Source organism: Haemorhous mexicanus, chromosome 20, assembly GCF_027477595.1.
Source record: "Haemorhous mexicanus isolate bHaeMex1 chromosome 20, bHaeMex1.pri, whole genome shotgun sequence".
Classification (NCBI taxonomy): Eukaryota; Metazoa; Chordata; class Aves; order Passeriformes; family Fringillidae; genus Haemorhous; species Haemorhous mexicanus.
The window spans coordinates 10888671-10912182 of record NC_082360.1 but is presented as its reverse complement, the minus strand read 5'-3'; the positions used below and the strand labels follow the sequence as shown (position 1 = coordinate 10912182).

The following is a 23512-nucleotide window of genomic DNA, read 5'->3' as shown; positions in this document are numbered from 1 at the left end:
GGAGGGAGGGAGGGGCAGCGGCCACCGGGGAGGGCAAAGAGGGAAATTCTCCATCCGTGCGGAAAATCTGCGGCAGGGCCAGGGAAAGGGCTCCGCTGCAGGGGGACACGGCAGGGCGGCGTCAGAGGGGCTGCTGCGGGGGCACAGCTGCTTCCCGCGGGGATGTCACCTCCGTGCTGGCGTGTCCCCTCCGTGCTGGCGTGTCCCCTCTGGGCAGAGGGCTGCGACAGGAGCACAGCGCGGGGAAGCGACAGGACATGCGGCGGAGCAAGGAGAAACCCGGGAAAACGCAATCCCAAACATCCTGGTCGCCTCGGGAGGGACACCCGCCAGCAGCTCCCACCAGGTGGGTGCGTCCCCGTGCTGTCACATGCCTGTGGCTTCGGCTCCTCCTGAGGTCCTCCGGTGTGTCCAGGTGCAGAGCCCCAAAGCCAGCCGGCCCCGAGGGTGGCACGGGGGACCCCGGCCGTACCTGTGCCCACGGTGGCACTTTGGTGTCGCCGTGAGTTGTCTTTGTTTTCCTGGCGAGGCGGCTCCTCCTGACCCGTATCCTTCCCAGCGCTCGAAAGCCAACCCAGCAGAGAGGAGCCCAGCAGAGGAGCCCCGAGGCCATCGGGCGCTCGCAGCCGTCCCCTCAGGTGGCATTCCTGCCCTGACCCCGCGGTGCCACCCCCTGCTGCAGCCGGGGAGGGGTGCGGGCAGGACAAACCCGCCCCGCTGTCCCCTCAGATGCTCGTCTGCAGGTCGCCGTTGAGCAGGGTCCTCTGCGTTTCCGTGGTCTCATTGAGGCGGGATTTGTCCTGCTTGCTGTCGCTGCGGTCGGCCTCGTCCATGCCGCTGACCTTCACCAGGCACAGGACGTTCTGAAAGCTCTTCTTGAAGTTGTCGGACAGGAAGGCGTAGAGGATGGGGTTGGCACAGCTGTTGGCGTAGCTCAGCACCACCACGAAGTCGAACATGCCCTTGAGGACGGGCGTGGGCACGATCATGACGGACACGGAGGAGACGTTGAAGATGTAGAAGGGGAGCCAGCAGAAGATGAAGACGGCCACCACGATGGACACCATCCTGGTGACTTTCTTCTCGGACTTTTTCCTCTTGGAGGAGCCCACCCTGATGCCCGAGGACTTGACTTTGATGATGATGAACAGGTAGCAAAGGCAGATGATGGTGAGAGGCACCAGGAAGCCCAGGATGAAGGCGTAGATGATGAACCCCGTGTACCAGGCGCCCGACTCTCCCGGCCAGATGATGGTGCAGCTACTCCTGCCGTGGTTGTGCTGCACCCCGGCATAAATCATGATGGGCATGATCACCAGCAGGGAGACGCCCCAGACGGCCACGTTGATCATTTTGGCTGTCCTGGGCCGCCTCCACTTGGCAGATTTGATGGGATGGACCACGGCCAGGTACCGGTCGACGCTCATCACCGTCAGGCAGAAGATGCTGGTGAACTGGTTGATGCCATCCACGGTCATGACGATCCTGCAGAGGGCTTTGCCGAAGGGCCAGTGCACCAGGGCCACCTGCATGGCCAGGAAGGGCAGGCCGAGCATGAAGAGCTCGTCGGCGATGGCCAGGTTGAGGATGTAGATGTTGGTGATGGTTTTCATCTTGGCGTAGCGCAGGATGACGTAGATGACCAGCGTGTTGCCGCACAGCCCGACGATGCACACCACGAAGTAGATGAAGGTGAGGATGGCGTTGCTGGTCAGGTCGAAGTGCTGGCCCGTGGCGTTCTGGGAGGTGTTGGTGGGAGCCTCCAGGGAGAAGTTGTCGAAGGGGGAGGCCGGGGAGAACCAGAAGGCGGTGGCGTTGGGCAGCTCGTACTCCATGGCTCTCCCTGGGCACTGCTGGCTCAGAGAAGCCGAGATGTCATCTTCCCTCTGGCTCTGGGGGGAGAGGAGAAGATTCTAGAAATCAGGGAGCAAATAGAAATGAAGGGATTCCTGGGGAAGATCTGTCCATCCTGCTGCCAAGCTCAGCGGGAGAGAGGCTCCCTGCAGGGGGGGTTCCCAGCCCATCTGGCCGTGTCCCCTCCTGGAGCAGCCTGCCCGAGCACGCCACAGCTCCTCCTGACTCCGGCGATCCCGGAGCCTTTACGACTCCACAAATCCAGCCGGTGCGTCCCGGTGGGTGCGACTGATGCCCGGGAGCACCGAGCGCCGGGGGAAAGCCTCCTCCTCTCCCGGCCCTTCGGCGGGTGCAGCCCCTTCCCTCCCAGCCGACACCGGCACGCCGAGCCCGGGCGGCGTCGGTGGGCGACGAACTCGCTGCGGGGAGCCCCCCAGCCCCGGCCCCGTGTCTCCGCCGCAGAGGGCACCGGGCGGTGCTGCCCCGCCGCTCACCTGCTCCCGCCGCCGCCCGCCCCGGCCTGGCCCGGCCCGGCGGGCACCGGGGAGGCGCCGGCAGCGCCGGTGCCCCGCTGGGCTCCGCTCGGTTCCGCACCGCACGGCTCCGCACGGCTCCGCGCACCCGCTCCCGGCGCGGCTCCGCCGCTGGACCAGCGCACCGGCTGCGCCCCGCCCCGCGCGGGGCGGCTCTGCGGGGCCGGGGCGGGGACAGCCCGCAGCGCCCCGCGCTGCCCACCCTGCGCTGCCCACCCTGCTCTGCCCACCCTGCGCTGCCCACCCTGCGCTGCCCACCCTGTCCTGCCCACCCTGTCCTGCCCACCCTGCGCTGCCCACCCTGCGCTGCCCACCCTGCTCTGCCCACCCTGCGCTGCCCACCCTGTCCTGCCCACCCTGTCCTGCCCACCCTGTCCTGCCCACCCTGCGCTGCCCACCCTGCGCTGCCCACCCTGCTCTGCCCACCCCGCGCTGCCCACCCTGCGCTGCCCACCCTGCTCTGCCCACCCTGCGCTGCCCACCCTGCGCTGCCCACCCTGTCCTGCCCACCTTCCCCACCCTGCCCAGCCCACCCTGCGCTGCCCACCTTCCCCACCCTGCTCTGCCCACCCTGCCCACCCTGCCCAGCCCACCCTGCGCTGCCCACCTTCCCCACCCTGCTCTGCCCACCCTGCCCACCCTGCCCAGCCCACCCTGCGCTGCCCACCTTCCCCACCCTGCTCTGCCCACCCTGCGCTGCCCACCCTGCCCACCCTGCCCAGCCCACCCTGCGCTGCCCACCTTCCCCACCCTGCCCTGCCCACCCTGCGCTGCCCACCCTGCCTGCGCTCCCTCCCCTCCCGTGCCCACCCTGCCTCCAGCCCTGCCTCCCCACTGTCCCGCTACATTTTGGCTCCAGCCACGGCCTCACCTTCTCCAGAGCCACCAGGGAGAGGGCAGCGTGCTGTGTCCCAATGGAGGGTGACCCAAAAGGCTTCTGAGAGCTCCAAAGGCTCCCTGGAACGCTGGAAATTCCTTGGCCCCGGGAGTTTGCACCTTGCCTCCGCAGCCAAGCCAAGGCAGGTCCTTGTTGGTCCTCCCATCTGGGAGAGGCTGGAAGGTGATGCTGAAATATTTGGGGTCTCTGGGGACTGGTGCAGCACAGGTGGCTCCTGCCACAGCCTCTCCCTGGAGGAGGAAGACCAAAAAGGAGAGGTTTGGGGCAGATAACCTCTGCTCTGGTTTGTTTGGGATCTCGAGAGCAATTAAATTATCTCTATTCCTGCCCCTCTTCCCATCACTTGTCCAGGAGACAATAGAGAGCAGGAAATTAAGAGTGACTGTGAACAAAGAGCCCCGCGCTGAGGCTGCCGAGTGCGGCCGGGAGCTCCTCGTTTTCACTTCGCCATCCACTTCCCAAGGCGGATCTAAAGACATCAGGTCCTGGAGCACCGGCAGAGTCGTTATCAGCCTCATTAATCTTTAGGAGGCAGGAAAAAGCTGCTTCTGCTGAAGAGGATGTGGGAATTAATGTCCCGGTAATAGTGGGAGAGGAGGGGTGGCTGAAGGGAACTGGATCTCTGGGGTGTCCCGAGGAACCAGCCCTGGGTGGCTGCACCGGCCCCCGGAGGAGGGAGGAGAGCCCAGCAGAGGGGTTTGGTGCCCTGTGACCTTCCCAGAGCTGTTTTATCCTCTCCTGGCTGGTTCCAGTGCCCAGCAGCCAAGTCCTTGCCTCGGCAGCGGTGCCTGGGAGCATTCCCAGCGCTGCTGGGAATCTCTGCCCCGGAGCAGGTGACACTGCCACGTCCCTCCCCGGGGCTCCCGGGTCACCAAGGCCTGGCACTGAGATCAGCCCAGCCTGGCTGGCAGGGACCTGTCCCAGCTGCAGAGAGCCCAGAGGGCTGGGGCAGGGGAGCACAGGGATCCCAGGGTGCTCCCAACTCCTGGGGCTGCCTGGGGAGCATCAGGGCTCCAGCCCCTCCCTGCCTCTCTCTCCTTGTTGGGAAGTGGGGCCAGGGAGCTGGGGGAATCCAGCCAGTTCAGCCTGGCTGAACCCAGATCTGATCTTCATTAAAAACCCCATAAAATTAATGAAATGATGGCCCGGTGGGTATTGAGGAGCGGATCAGAGCTGATCTCCATCCAGGAGGAGGGCAGCAGCAGCTGCCTGAGTCAGGAAGCCATCCTCGAGCCTTTTGAGGGGATTTGTTTTTCCTTCTGCCTGGTTTTGGGGCTGAATTAAAGCCCAGAGCAGAGTCTGCTCTGCGTCCCTGGGTGGTCCCTGGTTCGGAGGGACGCTGTACCAGCAGCTGGTTTGGTGCTGGCAGATAAACTCCTCTTTGTCCTTTTGCCTGGGAAGCATCCGCAGCGCTGAAAAGCAATTTACTGGCAGGGCTGGAGAGAGGAGGAACACACAGCCCCTTCCCACACGGCCAAAATAACTCCTGGGAGAGGGGCATGGGGGTTACGTGACCACAGAGAGGCTTTAAAAACCTTTCCAAGCTTTCTGCCATCCCTTCCCAGCTGCTCCACAAGAGTCCCTGTGGAAAACAGAGCTCTCGACCCCTGTCCTGGAAATGAGTGTTGTAAGGAGCTGGGGCTGGGATGCCAACGGAGGGGTAGGGTGAGCTGGCCTTTCTCCTGGATCCGTGGCATGGGGGCAGGAATGGGGGCTGGGCTGGGCCGGGCTGGGCTGAGCTGGGCCGGGCTGGGCCAGACTGGGCTGGGCCGGGCCAGGGTGCAGCTGCTGTCCCCCAGGAAGGGAAGGATTTGCTGTGCAGCCAGCCCGAGGATCCCTGTGTATCTCTTGATGATCTCTCTTTGGAGAGCCAGCCCTGAGCAGCTCTGTGACACCCCAGCCCCCTCCTCCCCACTGCCCTCAGAGGGTCCCCGCTGTCCCCTGCCCCATGGGGACAAGGCCACCACAGGCAGGGGTGACCCTGCTGTTCTGTCCCAGGGGCACTCGGGCTGGCCCTGCCCTTTCCCTGCCTTTTCCCTTCCCAGCTGCAGCCCAGCAGCCCCCGGTGGCTTCTGTGGCTCTGCTGATTCCTGATTCGTGCCTGGAGGCGGCCTGGCCGCGTTTCAGGGATGCCCGGGCTGGGGGGAGGCTTCGCTCTCTGCTAATTAGCCAGACAAACAGTCTGGGCCGCGTCCCCGCAGCCCGAGGCGCGGCAGGACCCGGCTGGTGCCTGCCAGATCTAATCGGGAGCGTCTGCAGCGCTGATGGATGGCGGGGCAGAGGCGACGGCGCCGTCACCTGCGCCCGGGGACGCATCCGGACCTGCCGGGATCCAGGGCAGTGTCCAGGGCAGCATCCGGACCTGTCGGGATCCGGGGCAGTGTCCAGGGCAGCATCCGGACCTGCCGGGACCCGGGGCAGTGTCCAGGGCAGCATCCGGACCTGCCGGGATCCGGGGCAGTGTCCATCCCACAGGATCCAGGGCAGCATCCACATCCCAGGGATCCAGGGCAGTGTCCATCCCACAGGATCCAGGAGAGCATCCAGAACCTCTTGGGATCCAGGGCAGCATCCACAGCTGGGATCCGGGACAGTGTCCTTCCCCGGGATCCCAGGCAGCATCCGGACCTGCCAGGATCCAGGACAGCATCCAGATCCCACAGGATCCAGGGCAACATCCAGAACCTTTTGGGACCCAGGGCATCATCCATACCTGGGGTCCAGGGTAGCCTCCACACCCCCCTCTGTAGCCCATCCCGGGGGTCTCCCCTCCACACCCTATCCCAGCTCCCGCTGCTCCCAGAGCTCCCCCCAGCCGGTTCCTTCCTCCCCCGCCGCCCTGCCCTTCTCGCCCGCCGTTAATTGCCTCCCTAATTGGTTTATTGATCTCGGAGGGGCCGGGCTCGGCCGGAGCCGCCGCTCGGTGAATCACGGCCCGGAGCGCTGGCACTGATGAGCCCTTGGCAGCCTTTGGCCGCAGATCCCGGCTCCTGTGCCCGCTCTGTGACGGTCCTGGCACCAAAGCGGGCCTGAGCAGGCTGGCTGTGGCAGCCAGGCTTTGTTCCAGCTGGAAATGTCACCGCTGGTGACAGCCCCCGCCGGGACCCTCGCGTCCCTCCCGGCCGGAGGAAGAGGAGGAGGAGGATGGCAGCGTTCCTCTGTGCCCTGGGATGGGACCGTGACCCCGCCTGGCCCGTCCTTGGGGACAGCCCCGCGTGTCCTCAGTGCCTGTCTCGCCATTCCCGGCTGGCTCCAGGCTGACACAGATGGATTTGGGTTGGGAAAGAGCCCGGCCGTGAGCCCAGCCTGCACGGAGGGGACACTGCAGGGACACGCTGGCCCTTCCCAGGGACATCCCCAGCCGGCAGTGCCTGGTGCCAGCCCTGCAGGACGTGCCTCTCTGCCCCAGACAGCTCACGGCAAAAACCCCAAAGGATTTGGGTGTCCCAAATCCCTGGAGCTGCCCCTTGAGGGGTCTCGCTCACCCTGATGGGACATGGCAGCAGATTTGTCCCCTTTGGGGGTTAAAAGTGCATTTTAGGGACTCTGGGGCTGCTCCTTCCCTGCTGGACAGGCAGGGCTGTGACACTGGGACACTGAGGGGACGGGCAGGGCTGTGACACTGATGGGACAGGCAGGGCTGTGACACTAGGACACTGAGGGGACAGGCAGGGCTGTGACACCAGGGGGACAGGCAGGGCTGTGACACTGACACAGGCAGGGCTGTGACACTGAAGTGTCCCCGCACACAGAAGTGACACTGGGGACCGGGGGTGGCAGTTGGTTTTGCTGATGCTCCTGCACAAAGCCACCACGGCTGTCCCCATTGCCACCCACACGTCCCCAGGCAGGGCCATCGCTGCCAGCCACCCCCACCGGGGGCAGCGTGTCCCCGTGTCCCCAGGGCCAGCCCTGCCGGGTCCCAGCTGTCCCCAGCCCTGCCAGCACGCTGTCACAGCCTCACCCCGGGTCCCTGGGGTGGCGGGGGCAGCTCCGTGTGTCTGTCCCCGTGTCCCTCCCAGCTGGCACCTGGCCCTGCAGCTAATGAGGGATGCAGCAATTACGGGGTTGATTAAATCCTAAATCAGGGAGCTTTCAAACGGCCCTGACCTTTCCCAGCTGGGGCTGAGCAGAGGCTGTGGCACACAGCTCATGAGATGCGTCCTTCTGCCACCCCTGCTCCGTGTGGCGTGGCACAGGAGGGGACACGGGGCTCTGTGACCGGCGACAATCGGTGACAGCGCCGCCTCTGCCCCCTGCGCACCTGTGCTGACGGTTTGGGGGGGTCAGGGCACCAGGAGCAATCCCTGCCCGGGAAGGGCTGTGAGGCATCGGGACGAGCTGCCCAGGGAGGGCTCAGTGCCCGTCCCCGGAGGTGGCACCCGGAGCCCTGCCCTGGGGACAGGGTGGCACTCGGTGACCCCAGAAGTCTCAGTAATTCCGGGATTCTGTGACACCCGCGAGCGGACGGGTGACTCTGGCTGCACCCCCCGAGTGACAGTGACAGTGACAGCCGCCAGCCACGGAGCCAGCTCTGCTCGTCCCCGCGCTGCCGCGTGCTGCTCATTAACCTTGTTAATTAGCCGGGCTGATTACGGGGGTGGCAGTAAGGTGAGGGTGCTTTCAGGGCACTGTAATGCCAAGGCGGAGCTGTGTCCGGGGGTCTCTTTGCAGCGGGGGAGGCGGTGACAATGACACGACAGCGACACGACAGCACCGCCCCATCGCGCCCGCCCGCGCCGCCCGCCCGCCTCGCTTTGAGGCCGCCGCGCCCGCGCCAACCGCAGAGCCGCGGGCGGGCCCGCCCCCGCCGCGCTGCCATTGGCTGAGCGCCCCGGGGGGCGGGGCCAGCCCGCGGACACGTGTGCGCACCCGGAAGCGGCGGCGGGACCGGCCCGGGCTGGGTCCAGGTACCGGGGGGGAACCGGGCGGGATGGGGGGGTTCTGGCACCGCCCCGGAGCCCCGCGTTTGGGGGTTGCGGGGCTCCTGGTAGCGGCCGGGGCACCGGGGGCGCGGCGTTCGGGGGGTTCGGGGCCTGCGGCGGCTCCGGGGCTGCCGGGCCGGGGGGTTCGGGGGTCCTGGGGCGAGCCAGCGGCTCAGGGATGTGCGGGGTGCGGGGGTCCTGGGGCTGGCCCGGGGGGCTCGGGTTTGGGGAGCTCTGGGGTCCGGGGGCTCTGAGTTCGGGGGTCCTGGCACCGGCTGGAGCTCCCGGTTTGGGGGTTCGGGGGTCCCGGGACCGGGCCCGCGGTTGGAGGCCCCGGGGGTGCCGGTGAAGGCTTGGGAAGGGGGATTTGGATGCTCCTGGGTGGGCTGTAGGACCCCCTGCAGGAAGGGGGAATCATCCCGGGGGTGTTTGAGCCGGGCAGGGGCTGGGAAGAGCCTTGGGACGAGGCTGGGAGAGCCTTTGGAGCTACCAATGTGTGTGTATATTTCATAAATATTCCATATAAACCTATCAATGCCTGTATATTTCATAAATATTCACATAGAATCCTATCAATGCCTGTATATTCCATTTATTTACACATAAACGTATCCATGCAGGCGTGTGGCATAAATTCATTAATCTGGATTTCCAGCCTGGCTGGATTTCCGTGGCACTGCTGCTCCCTGGGCCGTTCCCAGTGCTCATTGCCTATCCCTCGGGGTCGGTTGCCCATCCCCCGGGGTCGGTTGCCCATCCCCCGGGGTTTGCTGCCCTTTTCCCCTTCCCCGAGGTGCCAGGAGCAGGTGCTCTGAGGTTTTCACCTCCCACACCAGGAAAAGCGGGCTGGGGGCACAGAAAGGGGTCTGGGCGAGCTGTGACCCCCAATCCTGCTGGGGCTCTGCTCCAAGTGGGTCCCATGAGCTCGGCTTTACTTGCAAAGCCTGGCCTAAGGGGGTAAGGGGGGGATGGTTGGGCTGGCTGTGGGCCCTGTGGTGCAGAGGGGTTGGGCTGGGCTTTGGGGGTCTCTGGGGTTCTCTGGCTGCTCTCCCAAGGCTGCTCCTCTCCCCTAGGCCAGCATGATCCCGGGGCTGGGCCCGGGGCTGCAGGCGCTGCTGGGGACGCTGCTCACCTGGGGGCTGACAGCAGCTGGCTCAGCGCTGGTGTTCGTCTTCTCCAGCGGCCAGGTGAGCCCTGGATCCCACAGATCCCACAGGATCCCAACCCTGGGGCAGCCCCTGAGCCCCTGGGATCAGCCCCTGGGCCCTGGATCCCCCAGATCCCACAGGATCCCAACCCTGGGGCAGCCCCTGTGCCCCTGGGATCAGCCCCTGGGCCCTGGATCCCCCAGATCCCACAGGATCCCAACCCTGGGGCAGCCCCTGAGCCCCTGGGATCCCACAGGTTATCCAAGGGCAGGTGAGCCTGGGGCAGCCAATCCCTCAGGATCCTGCCCCTGAGCCCTTAGGGGCAGCCCCTGGGATCCCACAGATCCCAGTCCAGGGGCAGGTGAGCCCTGGCACCCCCCAGGATCTGGGCTGTGCCCTGCTCCTGCCTGCTCCCAGCTCTGAGGGGCAAGAAGAGGAAGAATCCAGCTCCTTTCCCAAGCCCAGGAGGGGAAGGAAATCAAATTGCTGAGCCTGGAGTGTGCCCCTGGGGCTCTGCGTGGGAGCTGCAGCTCCCCTGCCTCTAACCTGCTTCTGCTGCCACGTTTCCAGGGCAGGATTTGGGTCAGTCCCTGCTCAGAAGGAGCGAACCAGGGAGCTCGAAGTCATCCTGGATCCAAAATTAGAGCCCCCCTGGCCGGGGTGCTCCAGATTGCCCAGATGGATTTATTATTTATGCCTCAGTCTTGTGATGCTTTCTTCAGGAGCTGCCTGCTGAGGGAGGCTCCCTTTGGAGGAGCACTTGGGTTCTTTCCTTGGGCAGGGGGTGAGAACCTGCCCTGGGAGGGACAGGGACCCCCCCACTGTCCCAGGGTGCCCAAACCCCAATGCCAGCCTGGCCCTGGGCACTGCCAGGGCTCCAGGGGCACCCAGGGCAGCTCTGGGCACCCCATCCTCCTGTCCCAGGGCACAATTCCTGCCCAAATCCCCCCCAGGCCCATCCCCTGCTGTGCAGAGCCCCTCTCCAGCCCTGGGGCAGAGCCCTCCCACGAGCTCAGGGGGTTTTGTGTTTGCTTTTATTTCCAGAGGCGGATCCTGGATGGCAGCCTGGGCTTTGCTGCAGGGGTGAGTGCAGCCTCCTCCTCCTCCTCCTCCTCCCCCTCCCCCATGCTCTCTGCAGCCCCTCCACGCTTGGTTTGGTTCTCCACTCCAGTTCCAATCCCTTGGATGATTCCCTGAGGGCAGGGAAGGGCTCGGGCTGTTCCTGCTGAGGGTGGAGGTGGCACCAGGACGGGCACCCGAGGTGCCCACGCTGCCCTTGGCTCTCTGCAGTTCCACCCCCCTTTCCTGGGGGCTCTGGGGTGGGCTGGGGGCTCTGTGCCCGGCTGCCTTGGTGCTCTAAACCCTCAGGAGGAGGGGGAAGAGAGAGCTGCAGCTCTCCTGGAGGCTGAGTGTGAAATGTGGGGCTCCTGGCAGCTTCTCCTGGAGGAGAACCTGGAGCTGTGGGATTTGGGAATGCTGCAGGGCCTGGGCAGTGTGGGGCTGGCACTGCCCAGGTGCTGGGGCACCTGGGGCCACACCCACACTCATTAATCCCCTTTGTTTCCCTCATTAATTATCGAGTCCAGCTGCTCAACCCCACCCTGCAGGTGCTGGAGGGCACCTGGGACGTGCTCTGGGGGTGCTGGGCTCACCTGGGCTCTGCCACGTGCCCCTGGGTGTGTCCTGGTGGCACCTGGGCTCTGCCACGTGCCCCTGGCTGTGTCCTGGTGGCACCTGGCTGTGTCCTGCTGGCACCTGGGTGCCGTGGTGGGTGACAGGGGCTGGCTGTGCTCCCTGCAAGGTGGGGATTGTCCCCCTTGGTGGCTGTAGGGGGTCCCTGGGCTGGCATTTCTGCAGGAACCCCACCAGGACGAGGAGCTGCTGTCCTGGCTGAGGCCACCAGGTCACCCTGGCAGCAGCTGAGTCAGCCCTGCCTGGCCCAGGTGTGGCTCAGGGAGCAGAACTCCTGCAAACATTTGCTTTGCCCTCAGCTCTCCCAGCTGGCAGGGCTCGGAGCAGGAGGGGGAATTGTGCCTGGGGTGCCTGGAGGGGCCAGGGGACACTGGGGACACGGGGGCTAGGCAGCCCTGGGGACACCAGGGTCCCCCTGAGTTTGGATTTTCCCAGCTGGGCAGTGTTTCCATTCCTTGGCCAAGAGCTGGGTCTCCATATTTTCCCTGCCTCAGAAGGGTTTCACAGCACAAGGAACCTTTCCCTGTCCTCCCTTTGTTCATTCCTTCCTTTCCCTCTCCCTCTTTTTTCCCTTCCTTCCCTTCCCCCCTTTTTTCCTTCCTCTTTCTCTCCCCCTATTTTTCCTCCTTTCCTTCCTAAATTCCTTCCTAAATTCCTTCCTTCCTAAATTCCTGAATTCCTTCCTTCCCTCTTTTCCCCCCTTGGCCTCCAGGACCCTGCAGATGCTCCAGCTGCTCTGGGGGTGCTGGGATGGATAACTTGAACTGGGATGTACTGGGAGCATCCTGCCAGCTGGAGCTGCCCCTGCTGGTGGCACAGGTGTCACAGATGTCACCTGGGCTGGGGAGGGCCCAGAGCAGCCCAGCTCCCTGCAGCCCTGCCCCAGTTCCCTCCCTGGAGTCCCAGCTGATCCCAGTTCTGCATGCAGGAGCAGGAGGTTCTGTGTTTCTGTGTTTCCATAGAGACAAAGCTGTGCTTGCTGGGGCATCTGATGGGGAATTCTGCCTTTTCTCTGAAATCTTGACATCCTTCAGTGAGATTTTTTATTTATTTGTATTTTTTTCCCCCCAGCTGTTCTCTGTGGTGCTGCAGGGCTGGGCTCAGACCCCAGGAGCAAACACCTGCAGCCCCTTCCCTGCCACCTTTCCTCTGCCTGGGCTGCACTTGGGCTTTGCCCTGTCCCAGGTGGAGCAGGAAATCATGCTCAGCCCTCCCCAGGCACTCTGGGATCAAATATTCCCTTCAAACAGCACCAGGAGCTCCCTCAGCTCTGCTGGGGCTGCTTCATGGAGCTTGCACGAAGCCAAGTGGAAAAGTTTGGCAAGGAAAGTGCCCTGCCAATGCCTTCATCTTCCACCTGCTTTTCCAGGATTTCCTGCTCCCCGGTGTCCCTTGGTGTCCCCAGTCCCATCCCAGGGATCCCACAGGAGGGGACCCAGGCCCTCCTCTTCAATCAGGAGTTAATTGCAGCCCAGCAGGGTGGGTGGGCTCAGCCCAGCCCTGGCTCTGTTTATTCTGAATTTTAACTTAAAATGAGGCTCCAGAGCCACGGGGACACTGCTGGATCCCTGGATTGGGGGCTGAGGAGAAGCCCAGAATTTGGGGGATCCCTGCACTGAATCCCTGGGGGAGAAGGTGCCAGCCCTGGGAGAGGTTTGGGTTCAATCCTGCTGGGTTTGGAGGGATTCCCACCAGAGGGAGGGCACAGATCTGGGGTCACTGCTTGAGTTTTGTCCCCTGTCCCACTGCTGGAGCCCAGGGCAGGCTTTGGGGTCCCTGAGGCTTTGGGGCTCCCCCAGTGATGATCTGGGGTCCCTGAGGCTTTGGGGCTCCCCCAGTGATGATCTGGGGTCCCTGAGGCTTTGGGGCTCCCCCAGTGATGATCTGAGGTCCCTGAGGCTTTGGGGTCCCTGAGGCTTTGGGGTCCCCCAGTGATGATCTGGGGTCCCTGAGGCTTTGGGGTCCCCCAGCTGCCTCCTGCCTGCTCAGTGTTTTCCCAGTCCTGCTGCATTTATGGCATTGCTGCATCTTGGGAGCACAAATGCTGTGAAAATGCCCCAGATCCCCCCTGGGTCCCTGGCTCAGTGAGGCTGGAGGGAGGGGAAGGTGGGGAAAATCCTCAGTGTCCCTGTGCTCCTAGGTTTGTTGATCCAGGGGGATTTTCCTCTTTTATTCCTGCCTGGGCTGGCTTGGGGACACTTGGGGTGTCTGTCCCAGGGCTTTGGGCTCAGTATGAGTTTTGGGTTGTTGGCAGGCCAGCTCTGACCCTGCCCTGGGTGGGCAGGAGCTCCAGGAGATCCTAAATCCCTGAATCCCACCCCGAGCTGAGGACGAGCTGCCGAGGGACTCCCTCGCACCTTGGGGTGTTGTAAATCCCTGACAAAGCCTCCCAGCAGCTGGGCTTACCAGAATAAATGGGATAAATGCCTTTTCCTGCAGCTGGGGCTGGCTCAGAGCTGTGTCAGAGCCCTGAGCTGTGGGATCCTGCAGGAGCTGGGGGCTGAGCTCTGCCAGGGCTCTGTTTGCCGTGGGGAAACGAGATCCTCACGTGAGCTGACAGCAGCGTTCTCCAGAGCCTCTCCCTGTGCTTCCACGCTGGGCTGTGTGGTTGTTTTTTAAAGGAGGTGGCATTTGAAATATGAGGTTTGACAGCCCTGCTTAAGCCTGACATGACAAGCCTGGTTCCTCTTACTCACAGCAGCTGGGATTCACACAACCCCCAGGGACTGGTGTCTGCAGCAGAGGCAGCTCTGCCTCCCTGCTCGCCAGGGTGCCAGAGCCTGCTCGGAGCCCCTGAGCTGGCAGCAGCTCCTCTGGAGGGGCTGGGAGCTGCAGGAGAGGAGCTTGGGGTGCAAACTGGGGAGGAGTTCTGTGGGGAGGTGTTGGGGCACTGCCAGGAGGTTTGGGGTGGAAACAGGGGAGGAATTCTGTGGGAAGCTCTTGGGACACTGGCAGGAGCTTTGGGGTGGAAATTGGGAAGGAATTCTGTGGGAAGCTCTTGGGACACTGGCAGGAGGTTTGGGGTGGAAACTGGGGAGGAATTTCCAGTGAGGGAGCACCCTGATACAGTGGAAGGTCTCTGCCCATGGCAGGGGGTGGAATGAGATGGGCTTTAAGGTCCCATCTAACCTAAACCATCTGTGATTCTAAGATAATTGACATAAAATTGGCAGGATTTTTATGGGATCACTGGCAGGAGGTTTGGGGTGGAAATTGGGGAGGAATTCTCTGGGAAACTCTTGGGACACTAGCAGGAGCTTTGGGAGCTGGGAAGGAATTCCCAGTTGGGGTGTTGGGGCACTGGCAGGAGCTTTGGGAGCTGGGAAGGAATTCCCAGTTGGGGTGTTGGGGCACTGGCAGGAGGTTTGGGAGTTGGGAAGGAATTCCCCCTGAGGCTGTTGGGGCACTGGCACAGGGTGCCCAGAGCAGCTGTGGCTGCCCCTGGCAGTGCCCAAGGCCAGCTTGGACAGGGCTGGGAGCAGCCTGGGGCAGTGGAATGTGTCCCTGCCATGGTGGCACTGCATGAGCTTTGAGGTTTTTTCCAGCCCAAACTGAGCATCCTGCCAAGGGAATTTCCTGGGGCAGAGCTGGGCTCACCTTTCCCCAGCATCCTCCTGCTGCAGCCTCTGGGCTCTGCTCCTTCCCTGCATCCTGCACCCATTCCTGGGATCTCACTGCTCCCCTTCTGTCCCCAGGTGATGCTGGCAGCCTCCTACTGGTCCCTGCTGGCCCCAGCCATCGAGCTGGCCCAGGAATCCGGGACCTTTGGGGCCTTCTCCTTCTTCCCAGTGGCTGCTGGCTTTGCCCTGGGGGCAGCGTTCGTGTATGGGGCCGACCTGCTGCTGCCAGAGCTGGTGAGTGGGGCTGGGAGGGGGCTGGGGGTCAGCCCAGGGCTGGGGAGGGGGGCTGGGGGGTCATCCCAGTCCTGGTCAGTGGGAATTCCCAGTTTGGGAGCTCCTCCCAGTATTGGTCAGTGGGAATTCCCAATTTGGGAGCTCCTCCCAGTATTGGTCAGTGGGAATTCCCAGTTTGGGAGCTCCTCCCAGTGCTGTCAGAGGGAATTCCCAGTTTGGGAGCTCCTCCCAGTATTGGTCAGAGGGAATTCCCAGTTTGGGAGCTCCTCCCAGTGCTGTCAGAGGGAATTCCCAGTTTGGGAGCTCATCCCAGTCCTGGTCAGTGGGAATTCCCAGTTTGGGAGCTCCTCCCAGTGCTGTCAGAGGGAATTCCCAGTTTGGGAGCTCCTCCCAGTATTGGTCAGAGGGAATTCCCAGTTTGGGAGCTCCTCCCAGTGCTGTCAGAGGGAATTCCCGGCTGGGGGGTTCCTGCCCTTCCTGCAGCTGCAGGGAGGAGCAGCTGGTAGCTGGGCAGGGGTGGATTCTCTCCCAGATTTAATGAGTTTGTGATTTCCCTGAGCCCTGGCTGGCTCTGCTGTGCTGGATGAAGCTTCAGACTCGCTGAGCTCTGGGTTTTTTGTTGTTTTTTTTTTTTTTAATCTTGCTGTTTTCCCCCCTTCCCAGTGGTGCTTTTGTTCTTTCTGCTGGCAGCACTCCTCGCTCAGCTCAGGTGTGACCTGGTGTCCCAGCCCAGGGGCTGCACCTCAGAGCTGCCAGCCCTGGCAGTGCTGCTCACTGCAGGCAGGCAGCCTGAGCCTGCTGCTAAAAACACAAATAAATGGGGAGCTGGTGGATTTCTGCAGCTGGCAGCACCAGTGGTGCAGCCAGGGAGATTTCCACACACTGCCAAGGAGATCCCTCAGGTTTCATACTGAGTTCAGTGGGATTTTATTGGCCTGAGGTTGTGAGGAAGGAGTGGGGGGTTTTTAGGAGTCTGTAGCACCAGCCTTCCCCTTCCCCTGGTGTTTGGGGAGGGGTCACAGCTCCAGTCAGCTGGGAGGAGAATTGCTGGGCCTTGTGGGGTCACTCTGTCCTGGTTTGGACAGCCAGGTGTGTGCTGAGGCAGGCAGGAGAAAATGGAAACTTCTTCCTTCCATTTCCTCTGACATGGAAAGTGTAAACTCCCTCGATCCCTTCCTCAATTCCTTCCTTCCTTCCTCGATTCCTTCCTCCCTCGATCCCTTCCTCCCTCCCTCCATCCCTCCCTCCCTCAGTTCCCCAGGAAGGGTTAAGCTCCCGGCAGCTGGAGTCCTTCCATTCCTCCCCAAAGGCAGATCTAATCTATCCCATCTCTATCTTTGCCTTTTCCCTGGTGTTTGCTCACCCTCCAGCCCAGGAGGAGATGCTGGTGGGCTTGGCAAAGCTCCCCAGAAGTCTGGGGGCACTCGGAGGGCACAAACAGATCCCAGGGGTTTGGAAAATGAGCTCTCCTTTGTTTCCCCAGACCTCCTGGCACGTTTAACCTGTTTTTTTCTTTAAATGAGGCTTTCATTTGGTGCTTGAGGAGGTTTTGGGTGCTGGGGGAGCCTCTGGTGCCTTTCCTAAAAAGGGTTTGGGGCTCAGCATCTTCCCTGCCAAGCCCCGAAGCCTCTGAGGGAAAGTTTACTTTAACAATTCAGTGCAGCAGGTCCCTGATGGCTCAGCAGCTATTTTGGGGCTGCTGAAAGGCAGAAGAATGCTGGAATTAAGTGTTATTATCCTCATCCTTCAGAGCTGTCGTGCAGCTCTGCTGCCTGGGCTGGGTTGTGCTCAGGGTTTGGGGTTTTACTGGGTTTGGGATGTGCTGCTTGCCCCTCCTGGGCAATCCCACCAGGGGTGCCCAGAGGGGTCCCCAGCCCTGGCTCTGGCTTTGGGCACTCCCTGGCTGCTTTTGCTGCTGGGTTTTCACCTGCAGGTGCGAGCTGGGAGCAGCAGGAGCTGGCCAGGCTGCCCAGGGCAGCATCCCCACCCCTGAGGGGTCTGAGCTCTGTGCCTGTGGCACTGGGGACATGGCTGGGGTGGCACTGGGTGTTCTCAGAGGGCTTTTCCCCCCTGAGGGATTTCAGCCCTGTCTGTGAGTCCCCAGGAGCTGTCCTGGGGGATTCCCAGGCTGTTCCCAATTCCCCAGGGCTGGTTTGGGGGTTTGGGTGCAGTGCAGCCCCCGAGGCTCCCGGAGCTCCCTGGCTCCTGCTTTTGGTGGATCAGAGCCCCTGGGCAGGCAGGAATTCCCTGCTGGGACTGGGGCAGGGAGGGAGGCAGCTGGTCCTGCTGGGGGCTGCAAACCCCCCAGAGCTGCCCCAGCCCTGCCTCAGCTCCCCTTCCCACTGCCTGGTCTGGCTGCTGCCATCATTAGCAAATAGGATAATGAGCCTTAATCAGCCTCCTTCCTCCCCCTCCAGGCTTCAGGAACAGCTGAGAGCCAGGGAGGAGCCCCAGCCCTGCCCCGTGGGGGGGTCCCAGGGGTGCTGGGGAGCAGAGAGCAGCAGGGGTTAATTAACAATCCCTGATCACCCAAGGGCTGCTGGGCCATCCCTCAGCTCCAGCAGGAGCCTGCCAATATTTGGGGTGTGAGGGATGGGCAGCCAGGGCTGCAATTCCAACCTGGAAATGCCACCTCCAGTCCATTCCAGGTTGTTTTTCCTCCCTTGTCTGCTGGCTACAGGCTTGGTGCTTTTGCTCCTGGGCACAGAGGAGATCAATGAAAGCTCCTGAGGTGGGCAGAGCATTCTCTGGGCTCCAGCCAGCAGCAGCTGGAGCCTTTTGGACCCCTCTGGGCTGGGGTTTGTTCCTTGGGTGCCAGTGCTCCCCCCTCAGAGCCAGCACAGCCCCAATTAATCTCTGGGCATTGTCCCACACTCGTTTTGGGAATGATTCAGGTTCCCCTGAGCAGGGTCAGGATGCTCCTGGTGGGAGCTGAGTCCCCTCCCCAGAGAATTTCCTTGGTGCTCCTGCCCTTTCCTGGGTGTGCAGCTCTGGGCTGGGCACTGGATGTTTCACAGTGAATTTTGGGCTGTTTTGGGCTTTGAGAGCTGGAGATCCCCTCACAATGTGCCTTCAGGGGGAATGTTTTGCCTTCTAAATCCACACAAATCCCTTGCTGGGAGGGAAAGCTGGGAGTTGTGCATGGGGGAGGCTGCAGGACCATCAGGGTGTGGCTGCACATTGTTCAAAATTACAATTTTTCCCTCGGGCCCAAACCACAGCTGGATTAGGGAGCAGCTTTTTTGGGGGGAGAGGGGCACTGGGAAGTGATTCCTGGTAAATATCTGCATTTTTAGGAGGAATTTCTTCCAGGAGAAGGTGCCAGGCATTGGGAGGAGTTGCAGTGCCCATCCCTGGAGGTGGCACTTGGAGCTCTTGGGGGCTTTTCCAGCTCAATAATTCAGGGATTTTGGGGTGGGTGGGACGGGGCAGGGCAGTCCTGGGTGCACCTGGAGGAAGCCTGGAAGCTGCTCCTGCCTCTCTCTGCTGCTCTGTGATGGGTTCCTTATCCCAGGGGAGCTGGGAGCTGCAGGCTCTGGAGCTTGAGCAGCAGCCCCGAGATTCCCCTGCTGCAGTTTCACTCCTGAGGGCCCTGCCCAGCCCCCATTCCCACTTCAATGTGCTTTTTCCTCTTCAGCTGGGACTCCCAGCCCCTGAATTACCTGCTCAGCCCCTGAATGACCTGCTCAGCCTCCTTGCTGGGGCAGGGGGAGGCTTTTCAAGGCAGGATTTTCTGCTTTGTTGAGTTCTGGAGTGTGGAGCTTTCCCTGCTGGAGGGGGAGGATGGAGCTGGGGGCTCCTGCATTCCTGCTTTGCTCAGGGCAAAGCAAACAGCAGCCCTTGTGTTTGTTTGGTTTGTGGAGCCCTGGCCCTTTTCCACAGGCCCTGGGAGGAGGGAGGGATCTGGCTCTGAGGGTGAAAAACTTTGGGTTTTTTGGGAATGTGGCAAAGCCTCCCGTTGGGAAACCTCCTTGCCTTCCATCTCCAAATAACCCAGAGTTACCTGGGCAGGGGTTTAATTAATTTATCAGTTAATAAAGGATCCGTGAGGGATTGATCCCTGGCTCCTGTCCCAGGTGGGATTTCAGCCTGAAAATCCCTGGCCACTCGTGGGATCCTGGGAAGGACTCAGAGCCCTCACAGGTTTCTGTTCCATCTTTATCCATGGAAAACCTGGCTGCTTCCCAGGGCAGCAGCTCAGTGCTTGCAATCCAGTGGGTGGCTGGATAGGTCGGGATCATTTGCCAAAAACCCCCACGAAATCCTAATGATCCTAATTTCTACCCGAGCATTTGGTGTTATTAGTGGAGGTGAAGGCTTATTTACTGCTGCAGTGCAATTTGTCAGCTGCTCTTAATTAGAATCCTCTCTCATTATGCATCAAGCATTTCATGAAAGCATTCTCTGGGAAGCCCCAGAGCTCCTGGGTTCTGAGCTGGGCTTCCCTTCCCTCCCAGCCCGGGCAGGTTGGTGGGGTGAGAAATCCCTCTGGGAAAAAGCAGGGACAGAAATCCTGGCTTCATTCTTCATCCTCCCTTCCACCAGCTCCTGCTCTCCATCGTTCCCCTCTCCAGCCTGAGCCTCCTTCCCTGCAGCAGGAGTTGCTGGGAAGGCTGCTGCTGTTCCATGGGCTCTTCCCTCCTGGTTTTTCCCTCCTCCTGGCTCTGATACTCCCTGGGCATTTCCTTTCTCCTGCTCTGATATTCCATGGGTATTTCCTTTCTCCTGCTCTGATATTCCATGGGTATTTCCTTTCTCCTGCTCTGATATTCCATGGGCATTTCCTTTCTCCTGCTCTGATATTCCATGGGCATTTCCTTTCTCCTGCTCTGATATTCCATGGGCATTTCCTTTCTCCTGCTCTGATATTCCATGGGCATTTCCTTTCTCCTGCTCTGATATTCCATGGGCATTTCCTTTCTCCTGCTCTGATATTCCATGGGCATTTCCTTTCTCCTGCTCTGATATTCCATGGGTATTTCCTTTCTCCTGCTCTGACATTGCCTGGGCTTTTCTCCCCTCCTGCTCTGATGTTCCACAGGCTTTTCCCTCCTGGCTTTTCCCTCTTCCTGGCCCTGGTATTCCCTGGGCTTTTCCCCCCTCCTGGCTCTGACATTCCCTGGGCTTTTCCCCCCTCCTGGCTCTGACATTCCCTGGGCTTTTCCGTCCTCCTGGCTCTGACATTCCCTGGGCTTTTCCCCCCTCCTGGCTCTGACATTCCCTGGGCTTTTCCCCCCTCCTGGCTCTGACATTCCCTGGGCTTTTCCCCCCTCCTGGCTCTGACATTCCCTGGGCTTTTCCCTCCTCCTGGCTCTGACATTCCCTGGGCTTTCTCCACCTCCTGGCTCTGACATTCCCTGGGCTTTTCCCCCCTCCTGGCTCTGATATATTCCATGTTTCCCCCCTCCAGGCTCAGCCTTTGCTGCCTGCATTTTGCTCCCTGTTGGTGCCTGGCTCAGGCTGCTGGAGGAGGAGCACGGAGCCATCCCTCCCTGCCCTCCCCTGACTCCTGCACCAGCCCTGTTTATCCGGGGCTCTGCTGCTCCCCCAGCCCTCCTGCCACCTCAGTTTGTGCCTGGCAGCCTGCTCGGAGCAGAACCCCCAATTAGCTCCCCCTCAGTGAAAGGCAAACCTGCCATTAAGGTGTCAGGAGGCAGCAGGGGAGGCTCTGTCACTGCTGCTGAGGGGGATCCCGGCTCTGACTCACCGGGAGCTTCTGCTGCTGTTTGTGCTCGTGGTGCCAGGTGTGAGAGGGCATTTCTTGGTGGGACTGGGCTGGTGGGTGGCAGTCCTGGTCTCTGTCAGCCTCACAAACCCTGGGGTCTCTGCTGTGACAATGCTCACAGGGGTCCCGGGATGAGGGAAGGGATGAGAATCTTGGCTCCATGTTCAGAAGGTTTGATTTATTATTTTATGATCTGTATTACATTAAAACTATACTAAAAGAACAGAAGAAAGGATTTCAGCAGAAGGCTGGCTAAGAATAGCAAAGGAATGAATAACAAAGGTTTGTCTGTGACCGAGACAGTCTGGACAGCTGGGCTGGGATTGGCCATGAATGAGAAACAACCAGGTGAGACAATCCCAGATCCACCTGCTGCATCCCACAGCAGCAGAGAATCCTTGTTTGCAGTTTGTTCCTGAGGCCTCTCAGCTTCTCAGGAGGGAAAAAATCCCAAGGAAAGGATTTTTCATGGAGCATGTCGGTGCCACTCAGCCTCCCCTGTGTGGTGAGCACGTGGTGGGGAAAATCCTCTGCTCCTTTTCTCTCTTCAGCCTGCTGCTGTGTTTTGGACAGGGCATTTTTATGGGATTTTTATTTTTTTATTGTGTTTTTCACAACCCTCTCTGGAGTGCTGAGGAGGGAGTGGCCATTTCTCCCTCACGTCTGCAGGGCTGGCTGAGCACCCAGAGGAAGCTGTGTGTTAAAATAATGCAATTAAACCCTGCTGCCTCTTCATTTGGGGGCTGATGGATGCTGGCTGAGCCCTCTGCATCCTGCCAGAGCTCCCAGAGCTGCCCTTCCCCTCTGCACAGTCCTTGCTGAGGGAATATTGGGGAGGCACGAGCTGGGAGCTGAAGGTTTGTTTGCTTTTCCCTCTCACCCTGTGAAAATCCACGTGGGAAAAGGGGTGGCACTGCTGCTGGCCAGGCTTTCATCCATGTGTGCAGAACTGCTCCTGTTGATCCCATCTGCTTATTAAAATCTCAATTAAAATCTCACTTTGTGGGGCACAGACCTCTCTGAGAGTGCAGGGGGTGTAAGGAAAATAAAATCCCCCAGAAAATGCCCCCATCGAGGCCTGGCTGTGGCTGGAACAGGCAAATCCCTTCCCAGCACACAAACTGGTTATTAAAATCTCGATTAAAATCTCACTTTGTGGGGCACAAACCTCTCTGAGGGTGCAGGGGTGTGAGGAAAATAAAAAAAAAAAAAAACCCAGGATAAAATAAAAAAAAAACCAGGATTAAAAAAAAAAAAAACAAACCAGGATAAAATAAAATCCCCCCCCCCAAGTCCTGGCTGTGGCTGGAACAGGCAAATCCCCTCCCAGCACACACAATGGTTATTAAAATCTCAATTAAAATCTCACTTTGTGGGGCACAAACCTCTCTGAGGGTGAAGGGGGGTGTGAGGAAAATAAAAAAAACCCCAGGACAAAATAAAAAAAAAACCAGGATTAAATAAAAAAAAAAAAACAGGATAAAATAAAATCCCCCCAGAAAATGCCCCTCAAGGCCTGGCTGTGGCTGGAACAGGCAAATCCCTTCCCAGCACACAAACTGGTTATTAAAATCTCGATTAAAATCTCACTTTGTGGGGCACAAACCTCTCTGAGGGTGCAGGGGTGTGAGGAAAATAAAAAAAAAAAAACCAGGATAAAATAAAAAAAAAAACCCAGGATAAAATAAAATCCCCCCAGAAAATGCCCCTCGAGGCCTGGCTGTGGCTGGAACAGCAAATCCCCTCCCAGCACAAACTGGGAGTGCTCTCCACCCTGACTGGTTTTGCTGGGCTCAGGTTCCCTGCTTGGAGCAATTATTCTGTGGAAAAAGGAATTTTGGTGCTGGTGGTTGGGTTTTTCCAGGATTGCTGCTGGGAAGGGGTTGGTGACAGGGACAGGAAGCTCAGGGATGGTTTGGGTTGGTTTTGGTGTTTGTTTGTTTGGCTGGCCCAGGGTACAAAAGGCACCCCTCCCTTGTGCTCAGAGAAATCTAAAAGAACACCCATTTTATATCGAAAATGTTCCCTTTTTTCTGGGATGTGATCCCAAATCCTTGCTTTTCCTAAAAGGATACATTAAAAAAAAATCTAAAAGAATACCCATTTTATATCAAAAATGTTCCCTTTTTTCAGGGATGTGATCCCAAATCCTTGCTTTTCCTAAAAGGATACATTAAAAAAAAAAATCTAAAAGAATACCCATTTTATATCAAAAATGTTCCCTTTTTTCAGGGATGTGATCCCAAATCCTTGCTTTTTCTAAAAGGATATATATATATATATATTTTAATCTAAAAAATACCCATTTTATATCTAAAAGGATCCCTTTTTTTCAGGGAGGTGTGATCCCCATTCCTTGCTTTGCCTAAAAGGATTATTACTGATTTTTTAATCTAAAAAAATACCCATTTTGTATCAAAAAGGATCAATTTTTTCCCATATAAAGGACACCTTTTTCCCATATAAATGACATGTTTTTCCCCATGTCAAGGACACCTTTTTCCCATATAAAGCACACCTTTTCCCATATAAAGGATCCCTTTTCCCATATAAAAGACTTATTTTCCCATATAAAGGACACCTTTTCCCCATATAAAAGACATGTTTTCCCATATAAAGGATCCCTTTTCCCATGTAAAGCACACCTTTTCCCATATAAAGGACACCTTTTCCCATATAAAGAATCCCTTTTTTCCATATAAAGGACACCTTTTCCCCATATAAAAGACATGTTTTCCCATATAAAGAATCCCTTTTCCCATATAAAGCACACCTTTTCCCATATAAAGGATCCCTTTTCCCATGTAAAGGACACTTTTCCCATATAAAGGATCCCTTTTCCTATATAAAAGAGACCTTTTTCCCATGTAAAGGATCCCTTTT

At 59.5% G+C, this 23512-nt stretch overlaps 2 protein-coding genes across 3 annotated transcripts in view; one reads left to right on the top strand and one right to left on the bottom strand.

The window, feature by feature from the left end:
* SSTR2 (somatostatin receptor 2) lies at window positions 1-2276 on the bottom strand. Its single transcript, XM_059864247.1, has one exon. It carries the CDS (start codon window positions 1833-1835, stop codon window positions 726-728), a length of 1110 nt encoding a protein of 369 aa, XP_059720230.1. The 5' UTR covers window positions 1836-2276; the 3' UTR covers window positions 1-725.
* Window positions 2277-8085: 5809 nt separating this feature from the next.
* SLC39A11 (solute carrier family 39 member 11) overlaps window positions 8086-23512 on the top strand; it is a 73162-nt gene continuing 57735 nt past the window's right edge. For both annotated transcript variants that reach the window (XM_059864249.1, XM_059864248.1), the window contains exons 1-4: window positions 8086-8195; window positions 9284-9397; window positions 10403-10441; window positions 14746-14904. In XM_059864249.1, coding sequence (XP_059720232.1) covers window positions 9290-9397; window positions 10403-10441; window positions 14746-14904 — 306 coding nt within the window. In that variant the 5' untranslated portion in view covers window positions 8086-8195; window positions 9284-9289. The remainder of the gene's footprint in view (window positions 8196-9283; window positions 9398-10402; window positions 10442-14745; window positions 14905-23512) is intronic.

Bases quoted from the DNA above. Each gene is read 5' to 3' on its own strand.
- SSTR2 (XM_059864247.1), bottom strand. From the start codon at position 1,835: ATGGAGTACGAGCTGCCCAACGCCACCGCCTTCTGGTTCTCCCCGGCC.